This window comes from Lacerta agilis, chromosome 10 (assembly GCF_009819535.1).
Source record: "Lacerta agilis isolate rLacAgi1 chromosome 10, rLacAgi1.pri, whole genome shotgun sequence".
NCBI lineage: Eukaryota > Metazoa > Chordata > Lepidosauria > Squamata > Lacertidae > Lacerta > Lacerta agilis.
The window spans coordinates 29,731,342-29,752,763 of NC_046321.1; the positions used below are offsets into that span (position 1 = coordinate 29,731,342).

At 43.9% G+C, this 21,422-nt stretch overlaps 1 protein-coding gene across 1 annotated transcript; it reads left to right on the forward strand.

Moving 5' to 3' along the window:
* The first annotated feature begins 300 nt into the window (after positions 1-300).
* On the forward strand, positions 301-11,796 carry CSDC2 (cold shock domain containing C2). Its single transcript, XM_033161999.1, has 4 exons — positions 301-418; positions 10,044-10,287; positions 11,114-11,236; positions 11,477-11,796. Exons 2-4 carry the CDS (start codon positions 10,112-10,114, stop codon positions 11,637-11,639), a joined length of 462 nt encoding a protein of 153 aa, XP_033017890.1. The 5' UTR covers positions 301-418; positions 10,044-10,111; the 3' UTR covers positions 11,640-11,796.
* The last annotated feature ends 9,626 nt before the right edge of the window (positions 11,797-21,422 follow it).

The following is a 21,422-nucleotide window of genomic DNA, read 5'->3' on the forward strand; positions in this document are numbered from 1 at the left end:
TGGTTCATATCCGGGTGCCCCCTCAAAAAGAAAAGAAAAGAAAGAAGTATTGCACCCTTAGGTACCACGGTGGAGACATTTTCACATGGACCCCCCAGACATGGCGGTTCCTCTTCGGTGCCTGCGTTGTGAACCAGCGTCCATTGCGGATAACCCAGTTTCCTTCCCCCCCCCCCGCCCCCGTGTCTCTTTAAAGTGCGGAGCAGAAGTTCCCCCTCCGAATCCCTCCCACCTGCCTCCCTCGCTGCTCTCCCATCATCGCCCTGACGTCAGGAGGAGGAAGGCGTGCGGGTACCACGGCCTCCCCCGTGTTTAAAAATCACCAGAAGGCTGCCCGTGAAGAGGGAGGGGGAGGAGAGCGAGCAGGGAGCGGAGCGAGCAGAAGCCTCGCAGCAGAAGGAGCGCCGCTGGCCGCAAGGTAACTTCCTCCGCGGGCGCGCAGGGATGCTTTGTGAATTGGCGCCGGGGGGGGGGAGGAGGTCCCGCGGGCTCCAGACGAGGGTGGAAGGAAGGGGACAGATGGGAGAGGCCACGCCGAGGAGGCTTGATGGAGCCGGCTGCCGAATGGTCTCGCGTGGGGTGATTCGCTTAACTCTTTTGTGTCGTGGCTCCCGGGTGGCGAGAGAAGGTCCTCTGGCGCTAGGAGCGGAGAGGCGTGATTTCAGCGGGGGGCGAATGGCTGTGGGGGAAGGGTGTTTTCCGTGCAGGTGGTGATGGCGAATAGCTGCCTGCCTGTATGGTAGCTTTCCTTTGCAACCGAAGGCTGGGGTCGCCTTTCTCGTCTCCTTTTCCAAGGGGTGAGGGATCTGGTCAGGAAGGGGTGTGTGTGTGTGTTTAAATCTGCTTTGGCACCTAACAAGTTATAATGGACACGGCAGCAAGTCACAGAAAGGACTAATGTGAAAGCACTAATTGAAGCCTGGTGATAGTCCTACAAAAAAAAAAACCTAAAGTAGTATTTGGTTTGCATGGCTTTTGATGAAGCTATCAGAAGGGGCTATGGTTGTTTGGAGTCCCCACCCCTTTTTTGGTCCTGTCTTTCTAGCTGGCTGCCTTTCTTCTTTTCTCTCTCTCCCACCCCCACCCAAATATCTTGTTTCCCAGTTTCCAAGGATGCTTCTGTATTCAGATCATAAAGATGGCACTTGAATCTCATTGGATAATCCGGCCTCTTGTAAATGTGACTGCTTAACCAGAGCTCCACCAGAGGGATGAGACTGACTGTTTTTAGATAAGGGGATTGAGGCCTTGAAGGATGTAACCCAGGGGTTTTTTTGTTATAGTTATTTAAAATTTCTTTCTTGTTGTAGTTCTTTTTCACCGAAGAGGTGTCTGTCTGGAAATGAATGAGTCGATTAATGTTCTCAACTGCATGACACTATCATCATCACCAGTCTTGGAAGGAAATAGGCTTTTATGAGCATTGGCTAGATAGCCTTTGTATTTTTATTTTTTTAAAAAACCCTGCTAGATAAAAGTCTATGGAGAACAGTATAAGAGAGAGAATAAATGTAACCTGTAACCTGGTTACAGGTGACCTGGAAATCTGTAACCCGGAGGAAAGGATTCAGACCTGCTTTATGAATGTGGTTTATTTAAGTATTTATGGCTGCTTGTAGTCTGGTAAGAATAATCAATATTTTATAGCAAACCTCTTGGGCGGTGTGCTTTTAAGATGGGCATCTTAAAAATGGTACTCTGTTTAATTCTGTGACTATGGGCCTAATAAACTAGTTGTGGTACAAAATCACGTTTACTAGTTCATGTGTATGGTCCCAGTGCATGTCCAAACTGCATGTGTGGTCAGGGACTATGCTTTGTTCCTAGGATGGGGCATATGCAACCTTTTGGATGTTGGAGTGCAAGTCCTATTATCCCTGGCTGTGGTGGATGGTAGTTAAGAGTCCAACAATATCTCAAGGCCACAGGTTCACCTTTCCTCTTTTGGGGTTTCTAGCTCCATGTACAATCTGTATATCCATAGGGATTGTATTGTCTAGTACATGAAAATTGGGAGTAGGCACTGACGCCACAATCCAGCTCCTTTTGTGCCCATTTGCTGTCTGCACAGTGATCCTGTGAAAAGCCCTCTGGCCTGGTGAGTCCATGGCAAAAGGAAGAACATGGGAACTTCCTGTTCTGGAGCTCAGCATGTGCATACATTGACTGCTTACTCCAGCTCGCTCCCACTGCTGTTGTTTGAAGCAGAGTACACATGTTTTTAGTCACAATCCATAGGTATCCTGTAGCTTCTTGAGAAATACTCCTGTTTGACGTGCTTTCTCTCAAACTGTCTTCCAGTCAATTAGAAAATGGAAGTTGTGGTTAGACTGAGGAGTTGTACATTTCAGGCAGCTGTTGAGCATGTGACAGCTTCCAGGAATTGGAGTTAGGTGCAGGGAAGACAAATCCAGTGATGCACATTGGGTGAAGAAGGCATCCTCACCTTTTTCTCAGGAGTGAAAAGCAACATTTAAAAAATGACTTGAAAAGTAGAGGGGAGACATGACCTTGATGAGTTTCAAGCTGCTAATGTGGACATCAATAAAAATACATAACTGAGATTCTGTCCCCTTGACAAAAGACTTGCCTGCCCCCCCCCCCCCCCAAATCCTGGCTACGTCCACATAGCCACAGTCTCTTAGCCTCTGGCCCTGCCCAGATCTATGACCACAATTTAAATTGCAAGCCTGTCTGAGTAGGACAGAGCAACACTTTCTGCCTACGTAAGTTTGGGGTCAGCCTATTTCTGGAGGCTTACAAGCCAGAAAGCATATTTTGTTTTCTATCTCCTTTATGAGTTCTCTCTCTCTAAAAGTTTGAGGTGTGGCTATATATGGGAAGGTGCTAAGAATAAGTATGTGTGTTTATTTGGTGGGAAGGGAGAGGCTTCCACAAACACCCTGCATAAATGAACACTCAGTTCTTGCCTTAAGAAAAACAGCAATTTTATGATGTCTTGCATAGAATATTGAGGACACTTGATGGATACCAAGAGCCTAATGTGTATCTCTGAAAGGGGCAGACACCGGAAAGACTTAAATCAATTTCCACTTAAAAATGCAACCGAGGATAACTAGTTTAAGATGCAATGCTGGAAGTAAGTTCAGAAGTAACACCACAGTGGGGTTGCATCTAAATAATGTAGATGTGCATAGCAGGGGTGAGCAATCTGTGTCCTTTGGTCTAATTTAATGTGGCCCTTAGTCTAATTTAATAGTGGCAAGGAGGAGAAAATGAAGAAAGGAGTGATAGAAAGAGACACACAAATAGGTGGGAGGAGCTCTCTGGCCCCTTTCACTTTTTGTTCCAGCCCTCCCAGCTTCTGGCACTGAAATTTCACTGATGGTACGTGGCGTGTGACAGATTACTCCAAGGGAACATTCCTCAATGGAGGATTTTTTTTGCCTTTGATGCATAGGAGTACTGTGTATGGTTAGCCTCTGAGAAAGAAGGTGAGAATCTTTCGGGTGGGAGAAGGCCCTCTTTTAAGCTCGGATTTTTGTGTGAGTATACATTGATACACCACTCTTGCACTTAGTATTAGATCGAGGGGGGGGGGGGGCGGGTCCTGAGCAGTGAAACATGAGTGTGCTTTCTGGGCAGTTGGATTCCCCTCAGTCTGACAAGATATTTCAGGTATGTAAAAAGGAGAATTATGGGATTTAAAGATGAGGGGCCTGAGAGGAAAGAAGGGATTGGTCTGCGGGACAGCTTATGTTAATCAAATGTGTACGTAGTAGCTTAGCGGGAAGTGCCATCTGAGAGATTTGTTCTGCCTGCTGCAGTGGTGGCGGGGCTGGAGAGAGTCTGGGGCTGTTTCTCTATGTAAGGCACTTCCACTGGGACTAAGGAGGAGGAGGAGGAGCAGTGTTAGAAACTGGGATAGAAAAACTAGGAGCCAAATGTCTTCTGGGACCTGGGTTGTTTGGCGCCAAAACAGAATGTCTAGTTGCCAAACTAGGGAGGGGGGTTGGTAATACTTTTTATTTATTATTTTGATAACCGTGAACTAAAACACAATTCATATGACACATTATTAATACCACATTGTTAATTGTGGTAGAAATTGTTAATACATGTTTAATTTGGTGTTTACAACATTGCCTATGCTTAACATATACTTCGAGGCTTCAGATCACATACATTTCAGTAATCCTTGAGTGTCAGCCAGGAGCAAAAAAAAGGGCACCCAGACTTTTTGAGGTGCTCACAAATGGAGAATCTTTAGGAGCAAAATGCACCTAGCGCCCTGCTAATTTCGAACCTGAAGGAGGAGGAGGAGGAGGAGGTTGTCGGCTGCTGCCACCCAGTGGACTGGTTGTAAGTAAGAAGATTGGGGCACTGGCTTGAGAGTAGGCTGAGGTGGGTGGGGCAATCCCTAATGGACTACCGGTTATCTCTAATACCGTACTAGCTAGCCTGTGGGCCGGGAAGCATCTTGCAGAGTTCAGCAGCCTCTTTTCAGCCTGAGCATTACTGAATTTAAAGCAAAGTAAAAATAAACCCAATAAATTGCATTTAAGAATAAGCTGAAAATGCTGCTTTATTATTTATTATGGCAAAAGGTTTTGTAGACCGCAGTCCTGTATTATCAGGTACATGAAGAGTTGCAGTCCTATAGACACAGGGCTAGGGGATTTCAAAAAATAGTTGTTAACACCAACATCCAGGCATTGTTAAGCCAATTATGTGTAGTGTAGCTAGAAAAACCTTTGTCTTGATTAAACCTCAAGTTGTAGCACTGAATGTTTTAATGGCAGTTTTACATGCAGCCCCCCTTCTGAAGTTCCTTTGTTCCAGTATGGCCACCTTAAGGTCAGGTACAGAGTGGCCTGACAGAATGAAGCTTTCCTCCCACTGATTTTATTTATTTATTGCCATTTCTGATGTTAGATTTGTGTCCATTCCTTTGTGCAGAGACTGGCTTGTTTTGCTATGCATCATCTGCAGGAGGGCCATTTTCTGCAGACGATGGTGTATATCTAATGGGAAGATAAGCAAGAAAATGAACCTGATGTCGTTGTGGATGGCTTCAGTAGGTTTGGCCATAGTTTCGCTAGGTAGACAATGGGACAGAGCTGGCATCTGGGTCTGCAGTTACTATAAAATGATACCACAGAAAATCACCTTCATAGAACATTTCGTGTTTTGAAGTGTAAGCTGTTGAGCAGCTGATGAAGAATGCTGCAGTTCTGTGCTGCCTTTTGGATGGCTTGTTCCATTTATTTTCTCCAAGGCCATTGATTGCCAAGAGCATAACTTCTGCAGTTTGTTTTTGTGAAGTGGTTTGTAGTTGGATTGCAGTCGTGATGCACAAATCTGCTTCACCATATTTGAAATCTGGTATCCAGAATAGGAGTAGAACCTGTGACTTTGGCTTTCTTTTTGAGTAATGGACTAGAATCCCCTTTCTTGGCCTGCTTGTGCCATATCACAGGCCTCTGCTGCCATGTCCTATTCTTACTTTTCACCTTTTATTAATTGTGACACCTGAGAAAGCTCAGGAGGCCTTGCACAGTTAGCACGACTTGTCTTGAAACACTTTTTGGGAGTAGAATCTGTGGTGGTTGTTTCATGATGGATTTCAGTTGGTGACTTCCATAAGCAATGAAGAAGACTGGTAATGTGTGTGTGGTGTTCCTAGGCTTTTATAGCTGGTTGCCATCATGCCTTATCTGTGAGCTTTCCAGAGCATCTGGTTGAGGGACAGAATGATAGATTATGTAGACTAGGCCTCTGTGTGGTCCTCCAGGTGTTGCTGCACTACAGCTTCCATTAGCTCTTGCCAGCATGGCCAATGGTCAGGGATGATGGGAGTTGTAGTCCATCAACATCTAGAGGGCCACAGGTTCTCCACCTTGAGGTATTCCTTTGTTCCACCCACAATGGTGGTTCTTGTCATCTTGGCACCCTGGAAAGAGCTGCTATAAAATGTATTTTGTTAACAGTAGTTCAAGGGTTTTTGAACAGGGAAATGAAGTTTGGTATGGGACAAAACAAAAATATATTATTTGGACGCCAAAGTTTGATCTACGTTCTTCTACCTCCTCTCACATTTCTTCTGAATTTCCTATTATAGTAGGCCTGTTAGCAGACTTACTGCAAGACAGCATGATTTCAAGGGATTAATGAAATAGTTCTGCTGCTTTCTAAATCTGCAAAGTACTGTAGTTACTGATGCCAAGTGTTACTTCTTTTCATCCTACTAGCCTGCCGTTTAATCCATTGGCTATGAATATACAGAGAGTGAAATCGCACCCATAGAACACAATGATGGATATCTCTTCAGGGATGATTTCTGACAACCTGCCACGCCCCCCTGTTCCAGTAGGCTACAGTACATGGGCCTACAACATCCACTTGGATAGCAGTGGAAAGCCATTCCACTTCCTGTGAACCAGAGAACGGCTAGTGACCATATATATATCCAGTTCCTAGGTATCCACGGCACTCATCCTTTCTTCTGGAAAAGGACTAGTGGGCCTAAAGTGGAGTTAGGACGACTCCTCTTAAAGACGAAACACAGCTTCTGACATCTTTTCTCTCATCCCTGCTGAGCGGAGAGCAAGCCTCTTACACTGCACTAGCTAGTTCCTGATGGGTAGGTCTACCCACCTATCAGTCCTTTTATGTCCAGTGATGTCCAGTGACTAGATTTTACATGAAGGATTGAGAGGAGTGCACTCAAGATGCGCTGATTCTCCTTTCTAGCTGCTGATAGATTTTGGTACTTTTTGAATCCGCCACCATTCTCTGTTGTCAAATTCAAATATAGTGCTTAACTCTACCAGCAGCTAGAAAGGAAACATCGCTGCGTTCCTAATTCTTGTTCTGCAGCTTGGCCCTGTGGGTTTCTGTTCTGTGCTTGATGCCTCATGACATCAGGTGATAGACAGGTGGATAGAAGTGGGTATAGTTTAGGCCTAGGGTTTCCAAACGTGGATCTCCAGCTGTTTTTGGACTACAGTTCCCATTGTTCCTGACTACTGGTCTTTCTAGCTAAGCATGATAGGAGTTGTAGTCCAAAAACAGCTGAATACCCAATTTTGGGAAACCCTGGTTTAGGCTAAATAGGGAAGCTTGGTGAGCCTAATTATGATTGCAGACTGGAGGTTATCTGGCCTTAGGCCTGTGTTTGGCGCTGAAATACCCTTGGTCACCATGATGGAGGACGTATGGCAGAAGGACCGGGCAGAGGTGGCTTTAGGGTACTGTGACTGGTTTGGCTGCACTGGTTGCTGGCACTGCAACAATGATGTAGAATGGAGGGCGAGAGGCGGGGGTGGGTGGGTTTGCGCTGAATTTGAGCATCACACAGGACGCTGCTGAAACTTGAGAGCCCCAAGTACGCCACTAAACAGGAGAGTGTGACCTTGCTGATTCTACTGGATCTCTTGGTGACTTTGATACCACTGTCCATGGTATCATTCTAGGTAAGCTGTCTGTGGTGGTGGTGGGGTGGGGTGGCATTCCTCTGTAGTGGTTGTGGTCAGGTAGATAATTCCAGAAGACTGGGCTCGGGAACAGCCTGGGCATTTATACCATGGGGTCCCATAGGGTTTCAACTTCCATGCTATTTAACATTTCACATGAAACTAGTGAGTGAGGTCATCTAGATATTCCAAGTGAGGTGCCATCAATATTTCAGTGGCATCCATCTCTTTTTCTCCTTTTCATCTGACTCAGGTGCTGAATCAGTGCTTGGGAACAGTAATGGTCTGGATGAGGGCCAACAGATTGAAGCTTGGAAGTGCCGCTAATTCTACTTCACTTCTGAGCCATGCCCTGTGCTTACCTGAATATAAAGTATAACTCTGTAACTGATCAGATATTCTTCTGAGACAAAACTGATCAACAGAGCTGCAATAAAGAATTGGTCAAAGGCAACCATAATTTTAATTTTAATTTATGTTTTACATTTTTAATATGGAATACTTTGCCATTGTAATCTGCTTTGAGACCTAGATGGTGAAAAGAGCTGGATATAGTCTTTAAAAATAAATAAATCCAGTTAACATTAATAATTTACCAGCAACAAACATGGAGGCTGGTAAGAAATTAGCACAAGGCCAGCTTATCACAGAACAATTTTGGACTCTGCGGCTAGTCTTAAACTGGGTGGTTAAATACTTAATGGTCAGTAGGAAAAGCATTTCGCTCTAAAATCTGTATTTGGTTCTGGACTTATTTAAGTAGGCCTAAAATGCATATATGTTCTGGGTTTTCAGTGTCACATTTCAGGTTAATGATTGAGTGGTACTGGAGAGTTTGAATTGGAAACATATACTTGATTTCTATATAATTTTAATATCCCATCCTTTCCCCAAGGAGCTCAAGGACTCTTTCCCAACCCTAGTTTTATCACCTCACCGTTACAGTACAGTGCGGGAGGTTAGGCCCAAGACCACCCGTTGAGTTTCATTGCTGTGTTGGCATTTGAATATGGGTTTCCTGGTCCTAGTTCAACATATTAACCACTACACTATGCTAGTTGGCCATATCAAGCAGGGTCAGTCTTGAATGTATCCATATGAATGAATTAACATATGCACAAGCAATTACCATTTGTCTGAGAGCCCACACTGATGAGAGTTGTAGTCCATCAAGACATCGGGATGGAGGCGGCTGGCCTAGAACATTTAAAAAACACACTACCACTGACATTGCATATTTAAGGTCATTATATCCTAGTTATCTGTATCCCCTGATTGTTCTTGCCTTCTTCCCCTATTGCTATAGGGACTAGTTTTTGAGTTGGCCAAGAGGCGTTCCGGTGAATCTGTTGTCTTTTGCTGCCATAATTTAGCCTTGATCCCTGGTTAGGAAGCTTGCATGATTTCTCTGTGTCCTACTATGGTATTATGTAAACACCCATTTTGGCGAGTGAGAAGGAATGCAAGTAAATAGGCGCCTGCTGCTAACCAAATAGCTGAGCGCTTAAATCCCCGTTCTTTTGGCTTAGTGACAGGTTTGTGCTCTTTGAGTCAGCTGGTTTTCCTCTCCCTCTCTGTCTCTGTGTCTCATGCATACCTACCTAGTTACCGTACCTTTCTTTTCCTGGCCACGTATTGCTGCTACTGTAGCATCACAGTGCCTGCAGCATCCTTCTGTTTTTCACGGCAGGGTGGACTGGGGGACCCCAGGGGAGCATGGGATGTGTAGACGATTTGGGCTTGTGAGATCACTTGCAGAAATACTGTAATTCCTTTAGCCTTGAAGTGACAGCTCACGTAGCAAAAGGAGAGAAAGCAAATGATGTTATAATTCCCACCAAAGATTAGCAAGCTAGATATTTGGAGGATAATACTGAAGCCATAGACGTCATGCAGCCACCTTTTAATTATCTGCACAGTTCTGTGTGGATAATTAATATGGCTAAATAAGCCTGAAGCATCTGTGTTGCAACTGCATCTTGGGGGGGGGGGTTCTTTTCTTTTGCAGTGTGGTGGTCAAAAGAGACAAACCCAAAATGTCATAGGAAGTGCCAAAAGGTAGCATTGTGTGATGAAATGTAATTATCCAAACTGAGCTGCAGCATTTTTATCTCTTTTAGAAGTGACATTACAATGGTTTCTGAGGTTGGGCTGATCTGATCTCAAGGCTAGGAAGATGGAAGTGTTGTGTGCATCTTCAGCATTGCAGGCTTTCTACCAGGAGTAGCCGATAATGGTGCCCGCCAGACATAGCTGGACTCCAGCTCCCATTCTCCTGATTCATTGACCATGCTTGCTGGGGTTGATGGAGTTGGGAGTCCAACACACCTGGAGGGCACAACACTGGCTACCCCTCCATTAGGCAGTTAGTTATGATTCCAGAAGCCTTTTCAACCCCAGCCTGCTCAGTTCCTCAGTCAACTAGTTAGAACTATTTATTCCTCTCTGGGCTAATGACGACACGGACACAAATTTTTAAGTACCCTGGAATGCTGCTGTGGAAGTCTCCATAGATCATTGTCTTGGAGCCCACAGACGTGCTGGTGGCACCACTGTCAATCAACTTTTCCATTACTTAGGACTCTTCTTTTTCTGTTTGCTTGACAGGTTCATCCCAAAGGCTGAGAGTCGTTGATCACCTCTTTCCGGTTGACATACCAGAGGACAGCCACACTATGTCATCTGACCAGACTTCTCAGTCCACTGTGCCACCTCTCCACTCTCCAAAGTCACCTGTGTGGCCAATTTTCCCTTTTAACAGAGAGGGAAGCCGGATCTGTGAGAGAGGCGCCCACCTTCTTCGGGACTTACCCAGCCCACTTCCCACAAAAAGAACCAGGACATACTCTGCGTAAGTAACCAGACTGTGCCACTAAGCTAGGAATCACCAGGGTCATTTCCCCCCCCCCATTCTAAAATTGGTTAACAATTAGACTTTGACAATGTGGAATATACCAGGGCAAGGGGGCTTGGGGAGAGGAGGAATTGAGTTTGTTCTGAATTGTACGCATTATTTGATTGTGGTCGAGTTCTGACAGAGTTCTTTCAGACTTTGATGGAAAGTGGTGGTGTGATAAGACCACAATGACACTATTTTCTGATAACTTCGGTTAATTCCCAGTCAAATTGTCCTATTGAATCATTTTGTATTCATACCCCAGAGTCTTCTGAGGAGTCCTTGGCACAAACTATGAATCTTGCAGTTCATGAGCAATGCTACCCTTTCTTGGAGCCCATCAGTTGTATAACCTGTGAGGCTTTGAGGAACCTTACTCATCTGGACTAGAGTTTAAACATTTTTTTGGTGGGGGGGGGAAGAACTCTAAAGCAAAGTAAGAGTTTCCTTACCAACAATTCACTCTTTTAATTCAAACTTGCCCCAACATTCCTAGCTATGGTGGTTGTTGAATTGAGAGATGTTAGATTGTGCAAGTTGCTTTTGAATGTAAGTTGTTGTTTTTAAAAAAATGTTACCGTCTGTCAAATTTCAAAAAAGTTTTTGAGGCTTTGCTAAATTTGTCTAAAATTTTGTTCCAGCTATAGTCTGCTGCACTGTGGGGGGGAAATGGGAGTCTTGAAACCGTGAGGTTGTGTAGAAAAGTAACACATGAACATTTTCCTAGCTGGAAATGCCAGTGTGGTTTAGACTGAGTCTCGAACTTCTTTCTTTTTCCTAGGACGGCTCGTGCTTCCGCTGGTCCTGTCTACAAGGGTGTGTGTAAGCAGTTTTCACGCTCCCAGGGCCACGGTTTCATCACCCCGGAGAGTGGCACAGAGGACATATTTGTACATGTGTCTGAGTAAGTTCCATGGCTGCAGAGCCTTTAACATCTTATGTTATGATGCAAGTTTCTCACGTCTGAACAGTCACTGCTCCTTTCTCTCTCCCAAACCCTACTTGTGTCAACACTATCATTGTAAGGGCACATTTATGAAGGAGCCCTGTTACCTGGATGTTGATATATTTCTTAATAATAACGATGACGAATTAAACAGAAATTAAGAAACTGCTGAAATGTTGTTTACTTTTTCTTTTTCAGCATCGAGGGGGAATATGTTCCAGTAGAAGGAGATGAGGTCACATACAAAATCTGCCCCATCCCACCAAAGAACCAGAAGTTCCAGGCTGTGGAGGTGGTGCTTACCCATTTAGCTCCACACACAAAGCATGAAACGTGGTCTGGCCAAATAATTGGATCGTAAACTTCTTTTTGAGCCTGCAGGACAACCCCACCAAGGAGGTGGGGTTGAATGGTGTGGTGGGTGGTGGAACTGCTGGAGCAATGGAAGAGAGCCCAGGCTGCCAATTCTTGTTTGCAGTGTGACATGTTGGCATTTATGTTGTCTTTTCTAAGATTTACCTTTTGGTTTGTAGCTGTGATTTTTTTCAAAATGGCAAGCAGGAAGTGGAAAAGGGTTGCTGGGTGGATTTTCTCCTATGTCTCGTGAGCTCATAATTGTACCTGAATGGACAAAGGAAGAGCTCTGGGGTTGTTGTTTTTTTGGTGTGTGTTTATCCAGAAAGGCAGACTGGTATTTGTCTTGCTGCTACCCTAAATGCATTAACAAAAGTCTTATCTATTGTCCTGCTCCATTTAACAAATTCTCCCATTGCTTTTTCAACGGGCTGGTCCAGGCAGTCCACCCAGGGGAGTTTGCATTAAGTTCTCTTGTTCTCAGCCAGAGTAGGTAAGAGATGCAGTAATATTTTTTTTTGGGGGGGGGGACAATTGTACATTGCCTGAAGACAGTGTCTCCCAGAGCTCCACACAGATTGTGCCATCTTCAGAGACACTTGTAGGTATGTGCTTTTTGTCCCATCTTGTCCCCCTCCCCCTCCCCAGCCACCTTGCCCTGTCTAAGGGAGGGACCACATGACTTGCACTCCACTGATGTTGCTCTTGTTGTCTGTTGATCAGTGGTTTGGCTACCACAGCTAGGCTAATTTTGGCAACCGGATTACTGGTTTGGTGACAGATGCTGCTTCTCCCCCACCCCAACACCACCCCTGCACACATAATTGCAACTTGGATGTCTAGTATCTCAAGGATGTTGTGTAGAGAGCAAGTAGAATGCATCCCTGAAGAAGCAGTTTTTGAAAACTATCAAGATCCATGAAGTCCCTCTCTTGAGTGGTATTCACAACTGAATTTGTCAGATCTTTCTGATATGACATAAAATAAATTACTTTTCTTACTCAGTCCCCTGACTGAACCAGGAGACAAGAATTCAGGGGTTGGGGATTTGTGGTTAACTGGGCACGGGACATGATCATTAAGGTGAACTTGCGATCATAAGCTGTCTTGGAAATGTCAGGTCCTGTGCTGCTTCTATCTGTCCAAGGCATGATGTGAGTTACTTTGTGCCAGAAGCACTGAGTATTAAATTATTGTGAAAAATGCTGGTCTGTTCTCCATGCCATTGATACAGGTTTACTTCAGAAGCAGATTATTCTGAATGCTATGTTGCAAGGAGTCTTTATTCATTTAAATTCCTGTTGAAATATTCCCCCCTTTGGCAGATTCTTTCCAGTGGCTTTTTATAAGAACATAAATCAGGAGAGGAGGAGCCAGGAAAGAGAATATATATATATGAACACTAGAACAGGTTTTCTCAGGGTAAGGTGATCATTTGCTTGGACTAGAGGTACACAATAGGGTGCCCTTCAGTTGTTGTGGACTACCACTTTCATCAGCCTCAGCCAGCATAGCCAATGATCAGGGCTGATGGGGAATTGTGGTTCAGAACACCTGGAGGCACTATGCTGGTTATCCCTGCCTTAGGCATAGCCAGTTAACAGAAGGCTAGACATCCTTTTCAGTGTTGCAAAATATGTTCCTACAAAGTCTAAGATTGGAATCTTCCTGCACTGGATTACACAAGCCAATTGAAAATCTGCAACTAATACTTGACCTGTCATTATAAGTTCTTCCATTCTAATTGGACTCTGTACTCTCCTGCACATAGCGGTGGTTTGTTCCAGAATGCCCCAGTTGTGGCAGTGCCTCAGCCCCAGCTTGTTTCACTTTCCAGATTTCTTGATAGCAGTGAAGCGGTGGTAAAGAGTGTGTGGTACAGACATACAAGCCCTGCTCAGACATAGTCATAGTCTTCCTGCCTTAACTACTGAGATTCTCCCTCTGCCCCGTTCCCCCATCCTGTTACTCCTAAAGTAAATGCAGCTGCACACTGATGGCAGTGCAGTGTCTTAATTTGCAACATAATGTAATGCCAGAAGAATCAATACATGTATCATTTCCCCATTGGTTTCAAACAGAAGATAATAAGTTGGGGGAGGTTGACTTTTAAGTCTTCGCTATTAGACTATTACCCTGCTGACATTACATTGCCCACACATATTAAAATGTAAGCCCCCCCCCAATACATTTGTTTTGCTTAAAAATAATGCAATTAAAGAAAATACTGCAGATGAAGGCATTTTTGCTAGAAGAAGAATCTATTTGAAACAGAATAGAGCCTCTGCGATGCATCTGTTTTATGCTCTTGGGCAATGTATGGTGGTTCTTGGCCGTGGATATTTGCTTTGAGAATAGCATTTTGATTTTCTGCATCTCCAGAGATGTAGGCTTTAGTATCGTCTGCATGTGTTTGCGTTTTTGAATGTTGCAGATCATGTTTTCTCAAGATGGATGTTTGGACGTTCTCCTACTCTTCCTACTATTATCCTAACCTGTACATTTTGGTGGCCCTCTGTATCCCTAGTTCTGTAGCTAATGAGGGTCATGTGCACAAGAGATGGAGGAATCGTGTATCTATGACAAGATTCATGGGCCAGTAATTGATAATGGGCTCTAGTGGCATTGTATCTAGTTATGGTTCTTGTCCAGCCTTCCCCAAATTTTACTTCTCTCCCCAGGATATACAGGGTCATGTCTAAAGCACAAACCTGATTTCTAATAGATGTTCTGAGTAGAATCCCCACCCCCAGGATAGGGTGTGCATGGTAGGAATTTGCATGGTGTCAATCAGTTGCTAACCTCATTCTGAACAGTAGACTGACAAGTCTACAGCTTCTTGGGCAATATCATATCGGATGTTGCTTGACCTTGTAGAGGGGCTGAACATGCATCGTAAAACTTTTGTATGATGCACTAGAAGTGTACACACCACTGTTGTAGGAGCTAAGAGGGGTGATTAAGTGGCAAGTATGCACGTGAGAGGCTTAATTTGAGAGTTGGAAGGAGCCTGGTGGATAGAGCCCAAAGTATGCTGGAATCGTGAGAATGAGACGGGTGTCTTCAGAGTCGTGCTTTTTGTACTTGCGGTGCACCTTCAGAGGCTTTCATGTCATGGTGTGTGGCTGTTTAATGCACACCTGTCCTCTGTGGTTCACATCTGTGGGACTTCAGTGATCGTTGGTCTTCTGTAGCAGCGTTTCCCAACCTTGTGGTCCAAAAACAGCTGGAGACCCACAGTTGGGAAACAGTTGCTCTACAGTATAGAGCAGAGCTGAGGAACCTTTGACCCTCCAGATGTTGCAGAACTACAACTCCCTTCAGCCCTAGCAAGCATGGCAAAGGATGGGGGGAGCTTTAGTTCAGCAACATCTGGAGGGCCAAAGGTTTCCCACAGCTGGTGCAGAATTTGCACAGTTGGGTGCTGGAGTATGACTGTGCAGTCAGCATAGACTGCATACTCTGCAAGAAACAGGTGTATAATGGCAGCCTGGTGTTCTCTAGCGTTGTAACATCATGCTTTTTTCTTTCTTTCCAGGAGCAATTCTCATGTTTTCAGTTTAGCACTACAGTGTCAAACAATGATCACAGGAAAGTGTGTGCAAAGATGCCCAGAGGGGGAGTATTTCCCTCCATGTGTGCTGACGATGATGGAAGACTAAATGTAGTCCTGTTAGAACACTGGGGTTACGTCCACACCATACACTTAAAAGCACATGGCTCCCCCCAAAGAATCCCAAGAAGTGTAGTTTGTTAAGGGTACTTGGCATGGTAGCTCTGTGAGGGGGAGACTGCATTTCCCAGGATTCCTTTGAGGAAAGTGTATGGTGTAGATATGATCAGAGTAGCTTACAGTTAAGTATGTGGGCTTTGGTTTCTAAATGAAATGAGGACTGGCCCTTCAGGAGCCCATGGTCAGATGGATATATCTAGAATGCTTTTGGGTTCAACTACAGGTTAAACGAAATCATGAGTCTTTCTGGAACAGACTGAGCATTGCAGGTATATTTTTGAATATACACCCTACATCTAGAAAAGAGCGCATTGTTGAGAGGTTCTGACCTAACCCACCCCTGATGTGCTACTTTCCACATACAGGGAACCAAAATGATGACACCACCTCCTTGTACCTACTTTGTTGAAGGAACAACCTGGAAACTCTGACAATGTGAATTTTCTAAATCTGTAGCATACTATTGTGAACACAACCATGTGGTGTCAAAATAGCACTACTCAAAATGGCTGCCAACTACATTCTAGGGAGGGTGTTGGTTTTCTCTTGCTTCTGAGACTAGTTCTTCCCAAGTTCTAATCTGTTTGGTTATGGAAACATTCTGTGTCCTCCTCGGACTAAAAGGACAACACCCAAAACTATGTGTCTTGGAGCCAAATTGTACAGAGGGGCTTAACCTCTCTGTATTTGAGATAAAATGAGAGGAGGGAGGTGTTTATTTTAAAGGCATAGACATTGGGGAAGGAACATGTTTTAGTCTTTCCCTCCCAAGGTGAACAAACAGCCCAGTGGAAAAATGAAGCAGGAAAAGGAAGCAATTTCCCATGGTGCATCCAGACCCCCGTGTGTGACCTGCTTCCTGTGACAGCCAGAGGGACTTCCTGCTGCTGTTCTGCTTACGTTAAACACCAGCAGCTCCTTGGCTCTGCCCCTACCCTTGAAGGTGCAATAGCAGTGGAAGTGCCACAAAATGGCATCTTCTCTCTGCGAAAGCTTTTGATTCTTTCTGAAATAATCTTGTGTTACCTATGGTGTGTCTGTGTTTTTACAACTTTTGGTGTGGTCCTTGCCTGTCTGACCCTGTGTTGACCTTTGTAACACCGGCAATAAACCATTAAAGTGACTTTCCCACAATTCTCTCCTGTTTTTGCATTTTTCCTTTATAGGGCGGTTCTTTGGTACAGGAGATGATACCAGAATGACGTTACAAAATCTGGATCTAGGGAATTGGGTGGCTAGTCTTCAGGTGTCTGACTGTCCTGTTCAAGACAGGTGGAAAAACTGACCACCATGGGCCATATATTCTGCCCAGATGGCACCTTAGGAAATATGTAAGGACTCACCTGGCATCTAAAGTCCTCTTCAGGCATTGATGTCTAACCATGTAGGAGGTGTGGGGCTGTTCCATGGCTGACCACCTCCTGTTTAGGGGAAGATCTAAAGTGGGATTGTAAATACATTCCACTAAAGGCACTGACAAGCCTCCTTGCGACTGGGAGCTCCACTTGTGTAGGGTTCCCACAATCCCTTTGCAGACCTCCCTGCTCAAGCAGAAACTCTAGTGTTGCAGGAGATGAGAGCAGCATGTGTGCATCCGCCCCTCCTGCAGTTAGGCCACATTCACACCATACATGTAAAGCACAATATCACTTGAAAGAGTTCTGGAAGCTGTAGTGCCACAATCCCTCTCCAAAGGAACTTTGGGAATTGTGAGAGGAAGAGGGACCTCCCAACAACTCTCAGCACCCTTAGCAAACTGCAACTCTCATAATTCTTTGGGGGAAGCTGTGACTCTTTAAAGTGGTATCAGCGCTTTAAATGTATGGTGTCAATATGGTCTAGGACAGGCTTCCTCAAACTCTGCCCTCCAGATGTTTTTGGCCTACAACTCCCATGATCCCTAGCTAGCAGGGCCAGTGGTCAGGGATGATGGGAATTGTACTCTCAAAACATCTGGAGGGCCGAGGTTGAGGAAGCCTGGTCTAAGGCATTATAATGCTTTAAGGGGACAACAGCCATACATGTAATCATCTAGCACAGGACTCACTATTCTGAATGACAGCAGCTTTTCAAAGTTTCAGGCAAATGTGTTTCTCTCCCTCCCACCACAAGCTTTTATGTGGAAGTATTAGGGCAGCTTCCCCCAAGCTAGTGACCTCTAGATGTTTTAGACTACAACGCTATTATTCTTGGCAATTGGCCATAGGGATTGGGGCTGACTGAAGTCCAACATAATCCTGGCTGGAGGAGGCTCTGTGAGGGAATTGTATCTGTGACCTTCACAGATAATGTAGGTGGTTGGTCAAAATAAGCTGCCAAGTTGTTACTGTTTGTACTTTTGTCTGAATTTGAGCAAATGCAAATTACCCAGAAATAACAAAAACAAATAGTACTGATTTTCCTGTGCCTTCATTATTATTATTTAGTTCCACATTAAGTTACAATATTTAACTACAAACCATAGAAGCCTTGGTGTAGGAGCTCAGCTATCTGTTTGTGATGCATTAAAAAGCATATATATATATATTTATCTAGTATATATATAAAACAGCTGCCTGTGAACAAAAACCCACAAATTGGTCAGTAACAGACATCTGGTTTTCACAAAAAAATAAGCATATATTTCTCATTAACTGAACCTTGCTCTTTTTTTGGTCCATTCTAAAAAACCCAGTCGCTCTGTGTCGGAATCGGTTCATTCCTGTAAAAGTCATTCAAATATCTCCGGCTGAAAAGGGGAAAGGAGGAGTAATCTCTTCAAAACAGAAACACAGCAGCATAGGAGTTAAACCAGGTACAAGTGAAGATGCAGACATGAAGACACAGTATTAGGTGAAAACATCATTGATGCAACTTTTCAAACCAGACTTCTCCAGCCTGGTGTCCTCTGTTAGACTGCAGTGTCAATCAGCTACATTTGACTTCGGTAGTTGCAAGGCTGTCAGTCCTGGAGGGCACCAGGTTGGGAAAGGCAGTGACAATCACCTAAGATAAACCCCCTCCTCGCTACCCTTTATTTTCAAATATCCATTCATGCAGGTAGCAAGCTGTGGTCCTACACTAGTGTATTGTATATAAACCTTGCGTTCATGTTCATATGAAAGTAGCTGGAAGCATTCATTGCAGATGATGATATTATGAGCTACGTTATATGAACATTCACTTTGGAGAGCTCCATGTTCCACTGAGTAGGGGAGGGAATAGGGCAGCCTATTTTCTACTCATAAGAGGCTGCCCTGTCCTGACTACTACAGCTGTAACTTTTTTCCCTGGTGTTTCAGTTGAACTGTATAAGCTCTGATCTGCTGTGCCATACAAAGCCCACGGCCTGCCTTGAGGCAGAGGGTGATTAGTACAGACACCGTTTCTGAGACCTATGGAGTGTCTTCTAGTGAGGAGGAGTACATAATAAAAGGGTTGTGCCCTTTCTCCATTCATGTTTTTTGTGCTTTCCTCCTTTCAGGAATCTTGGGAGGGGACAGCCTTGTAGGACAGCAGGTATCCTGAATTTATTTACCTATTTAAAGGGCACTCTACCTCTGTCCTCCTTACGCCCTGCTCAAATGTGCTATGGACTGGATGTCATGCATGGGTGAAAGAACCTCTTCCCCTGGACATATTGCTGGACTCCCAGTGTCCAAAGCTGAAGTGGTCATTGGTGATGGGAATTATAGTCAAGTCACAGCTTCTGTACCCTTGATCTGCTGGCACTGACAAAAACAATGCTCAACCTCATCAGCATAAATATGTAAAATATGCAAATTATCAACCCATAACTGGCTCCGAGTGAAATACATTGTTGGCTTATTGGAAAATATTGAGATATTTTTTGACTGGGATAAAAGAGAACGATGAGGACAAGTGTAGAAGGGAATAGGATACAAAGGGCAGACAAGACAATGGCCAGAGGGGGAACTTAACAGATACAAAGGTAAGTCAAGCCATAGCATCCAGTTCTGTATTTTTTTGGCTGCTTGGAAGGCTTTGCTTCCAAATTCACAACACTGCATGAAACCATGAGAGTGAGGAACTGGGTTTTTTTGTTTAAATGAAAAGTCAGCAGCATGAAGCAACTCAACCTTAGTGTGGCACAGTATTTGGAACGTATATATTAGGGTTGGGCGATAATCTGGTTTTCAACATTGTGATATAGCCACAGCTAAACATCGTGATATACCAATATATCACAATGTCTGAAATAAGGATGGAGCTATGTAGAGGCGTCGGTTGGCTTCACAGTTTTTCCTGCATCGTGATTTTTGCCAGTGACTGCTCTTGTGATTTGCTGCTCCCTGCAGGAGGCAGGGAAGAGCTGAGCCACAGAGTTAACATTGTGATTTTTGCATAGCAATACACACACACACACACACACACACACACACACACACACACACCATGATTCATGATATTTTGCCAGGTCAAAAATTATGAAACTGATACCATGAAATGGACTTCAAACCAGTTTTGGATGATATATCATCCAGTCTGAACACACACTATGATTCATGATTTATGAAACTGATATCACCATATGGCCGCCAAACAGGTTTTGGACAATATATTGATATATCGCCCAGCCCTAGCATATATAATTGTACTCTGACAGTATCTAATGGGAAGTCACCAACCAGAGGAAGAACCTTTTGCAATTAACCATCACTCTTATCACTATTTTTATCTAAAGACAACTGGCTGTGGTAGAAACAGGTAAATCTTTAGTCTCTTTGCTTTTGCTGCAATAGACTAACACCATTACCCCTCTGGAAACTAAAGAAAATATTTCCATGTTAAATATAAAAATCTAGGGTTTGGAGACTACAGTAATGAAGGCTGCTACTCTGTCTACACTGAAGGTAATTTAAAATAGAATACTGTACATGTATATGCTTATGGAAAAAATAAACAGTAGCAATGTTTGCTACAGTTTGGCTATTCTCAGTAGTTTATAGCTAATTTCACATTCAAACATTTAGTAAATCTGAACTTTAGACTTTTAATCAGACAAGTCTAGAAGGAAATCTACATCGCAATCTGATGACTAATCAGGAATGATATTAAAGCTACAGCTGTAAACATTTCCTCATTCATAAACCTGGTTTAATTCATCTGGATTTATGAATGTGTGGATGCATTAGAACTTGGTCCTTCTGTTGCCCTATGCTCAAACCACCATTCTCCCCATTTTCAGTGCAAGTACCATTGTTTATGTAGACAAAACAACAGATATACAGAAGAGGGAGATAGCTGCAGGTTTGGGAAGAGCTCAAGAAGAGCAAAGGATTTTTAAGGAAAACAACCACCACCCAAAATAACTGCTGAAGCCTGAAGGTGCTCAGGGGCCACAGAATGCTTTCTGAGGATGGAATGGAATGTCCGGGGGGAGAGCACTGAACAGGAACTCTCCACACTGCAACATTTTGTTGAAGGCCCCACTTGTCTTTAATACTCTTTACTTTGGGGGCTAAATGAACATGTTGCCTTTGTTACAAAGTTCTTTACAACAGCACAATCCCTAACATTGCTCATAGGTCATCCAACTAACATAGCTGAAATCTGTTTAAAGATGCACAGCTCAGCACCGTTGTTCAGCCTGATCAAGCGATGGAGATCTGTGTGCAGCAGAAAGTTTCTGTACAGGTATCACTTGCCAGATCAGGAAGCACAGGCATAAATGAGATGTGCATCACAGTGTGGATGCCAGCATCCATACTGCATTGCTTTCAATGGGTGTGAAGTGCATATCCCATCCACATTCTAGCACAGTAGCCATGTGTCAATGTCTAAAAAACAAATCAAAACAATACTCCTGCTAGGAGGGGCCATTATTTATCGTTCAGGTTGCGCTCTCCTTTCGCACATTAAAAAGGCTCTCAAAAAATAATCTGCCAACCACATTGATGGTTCAAGAATATGAAAATACTTGACAGGTCTTGTACTTGTAACACTACAGGCCCTGCTCACTTTTAAATATAACTTTAGTGTCTTTCTGAGATTCGTCTCAAAAATATCGCCTTGGCATTTCTTCTAGAAATGGAAGGGGGTATATAAATTTTTTCA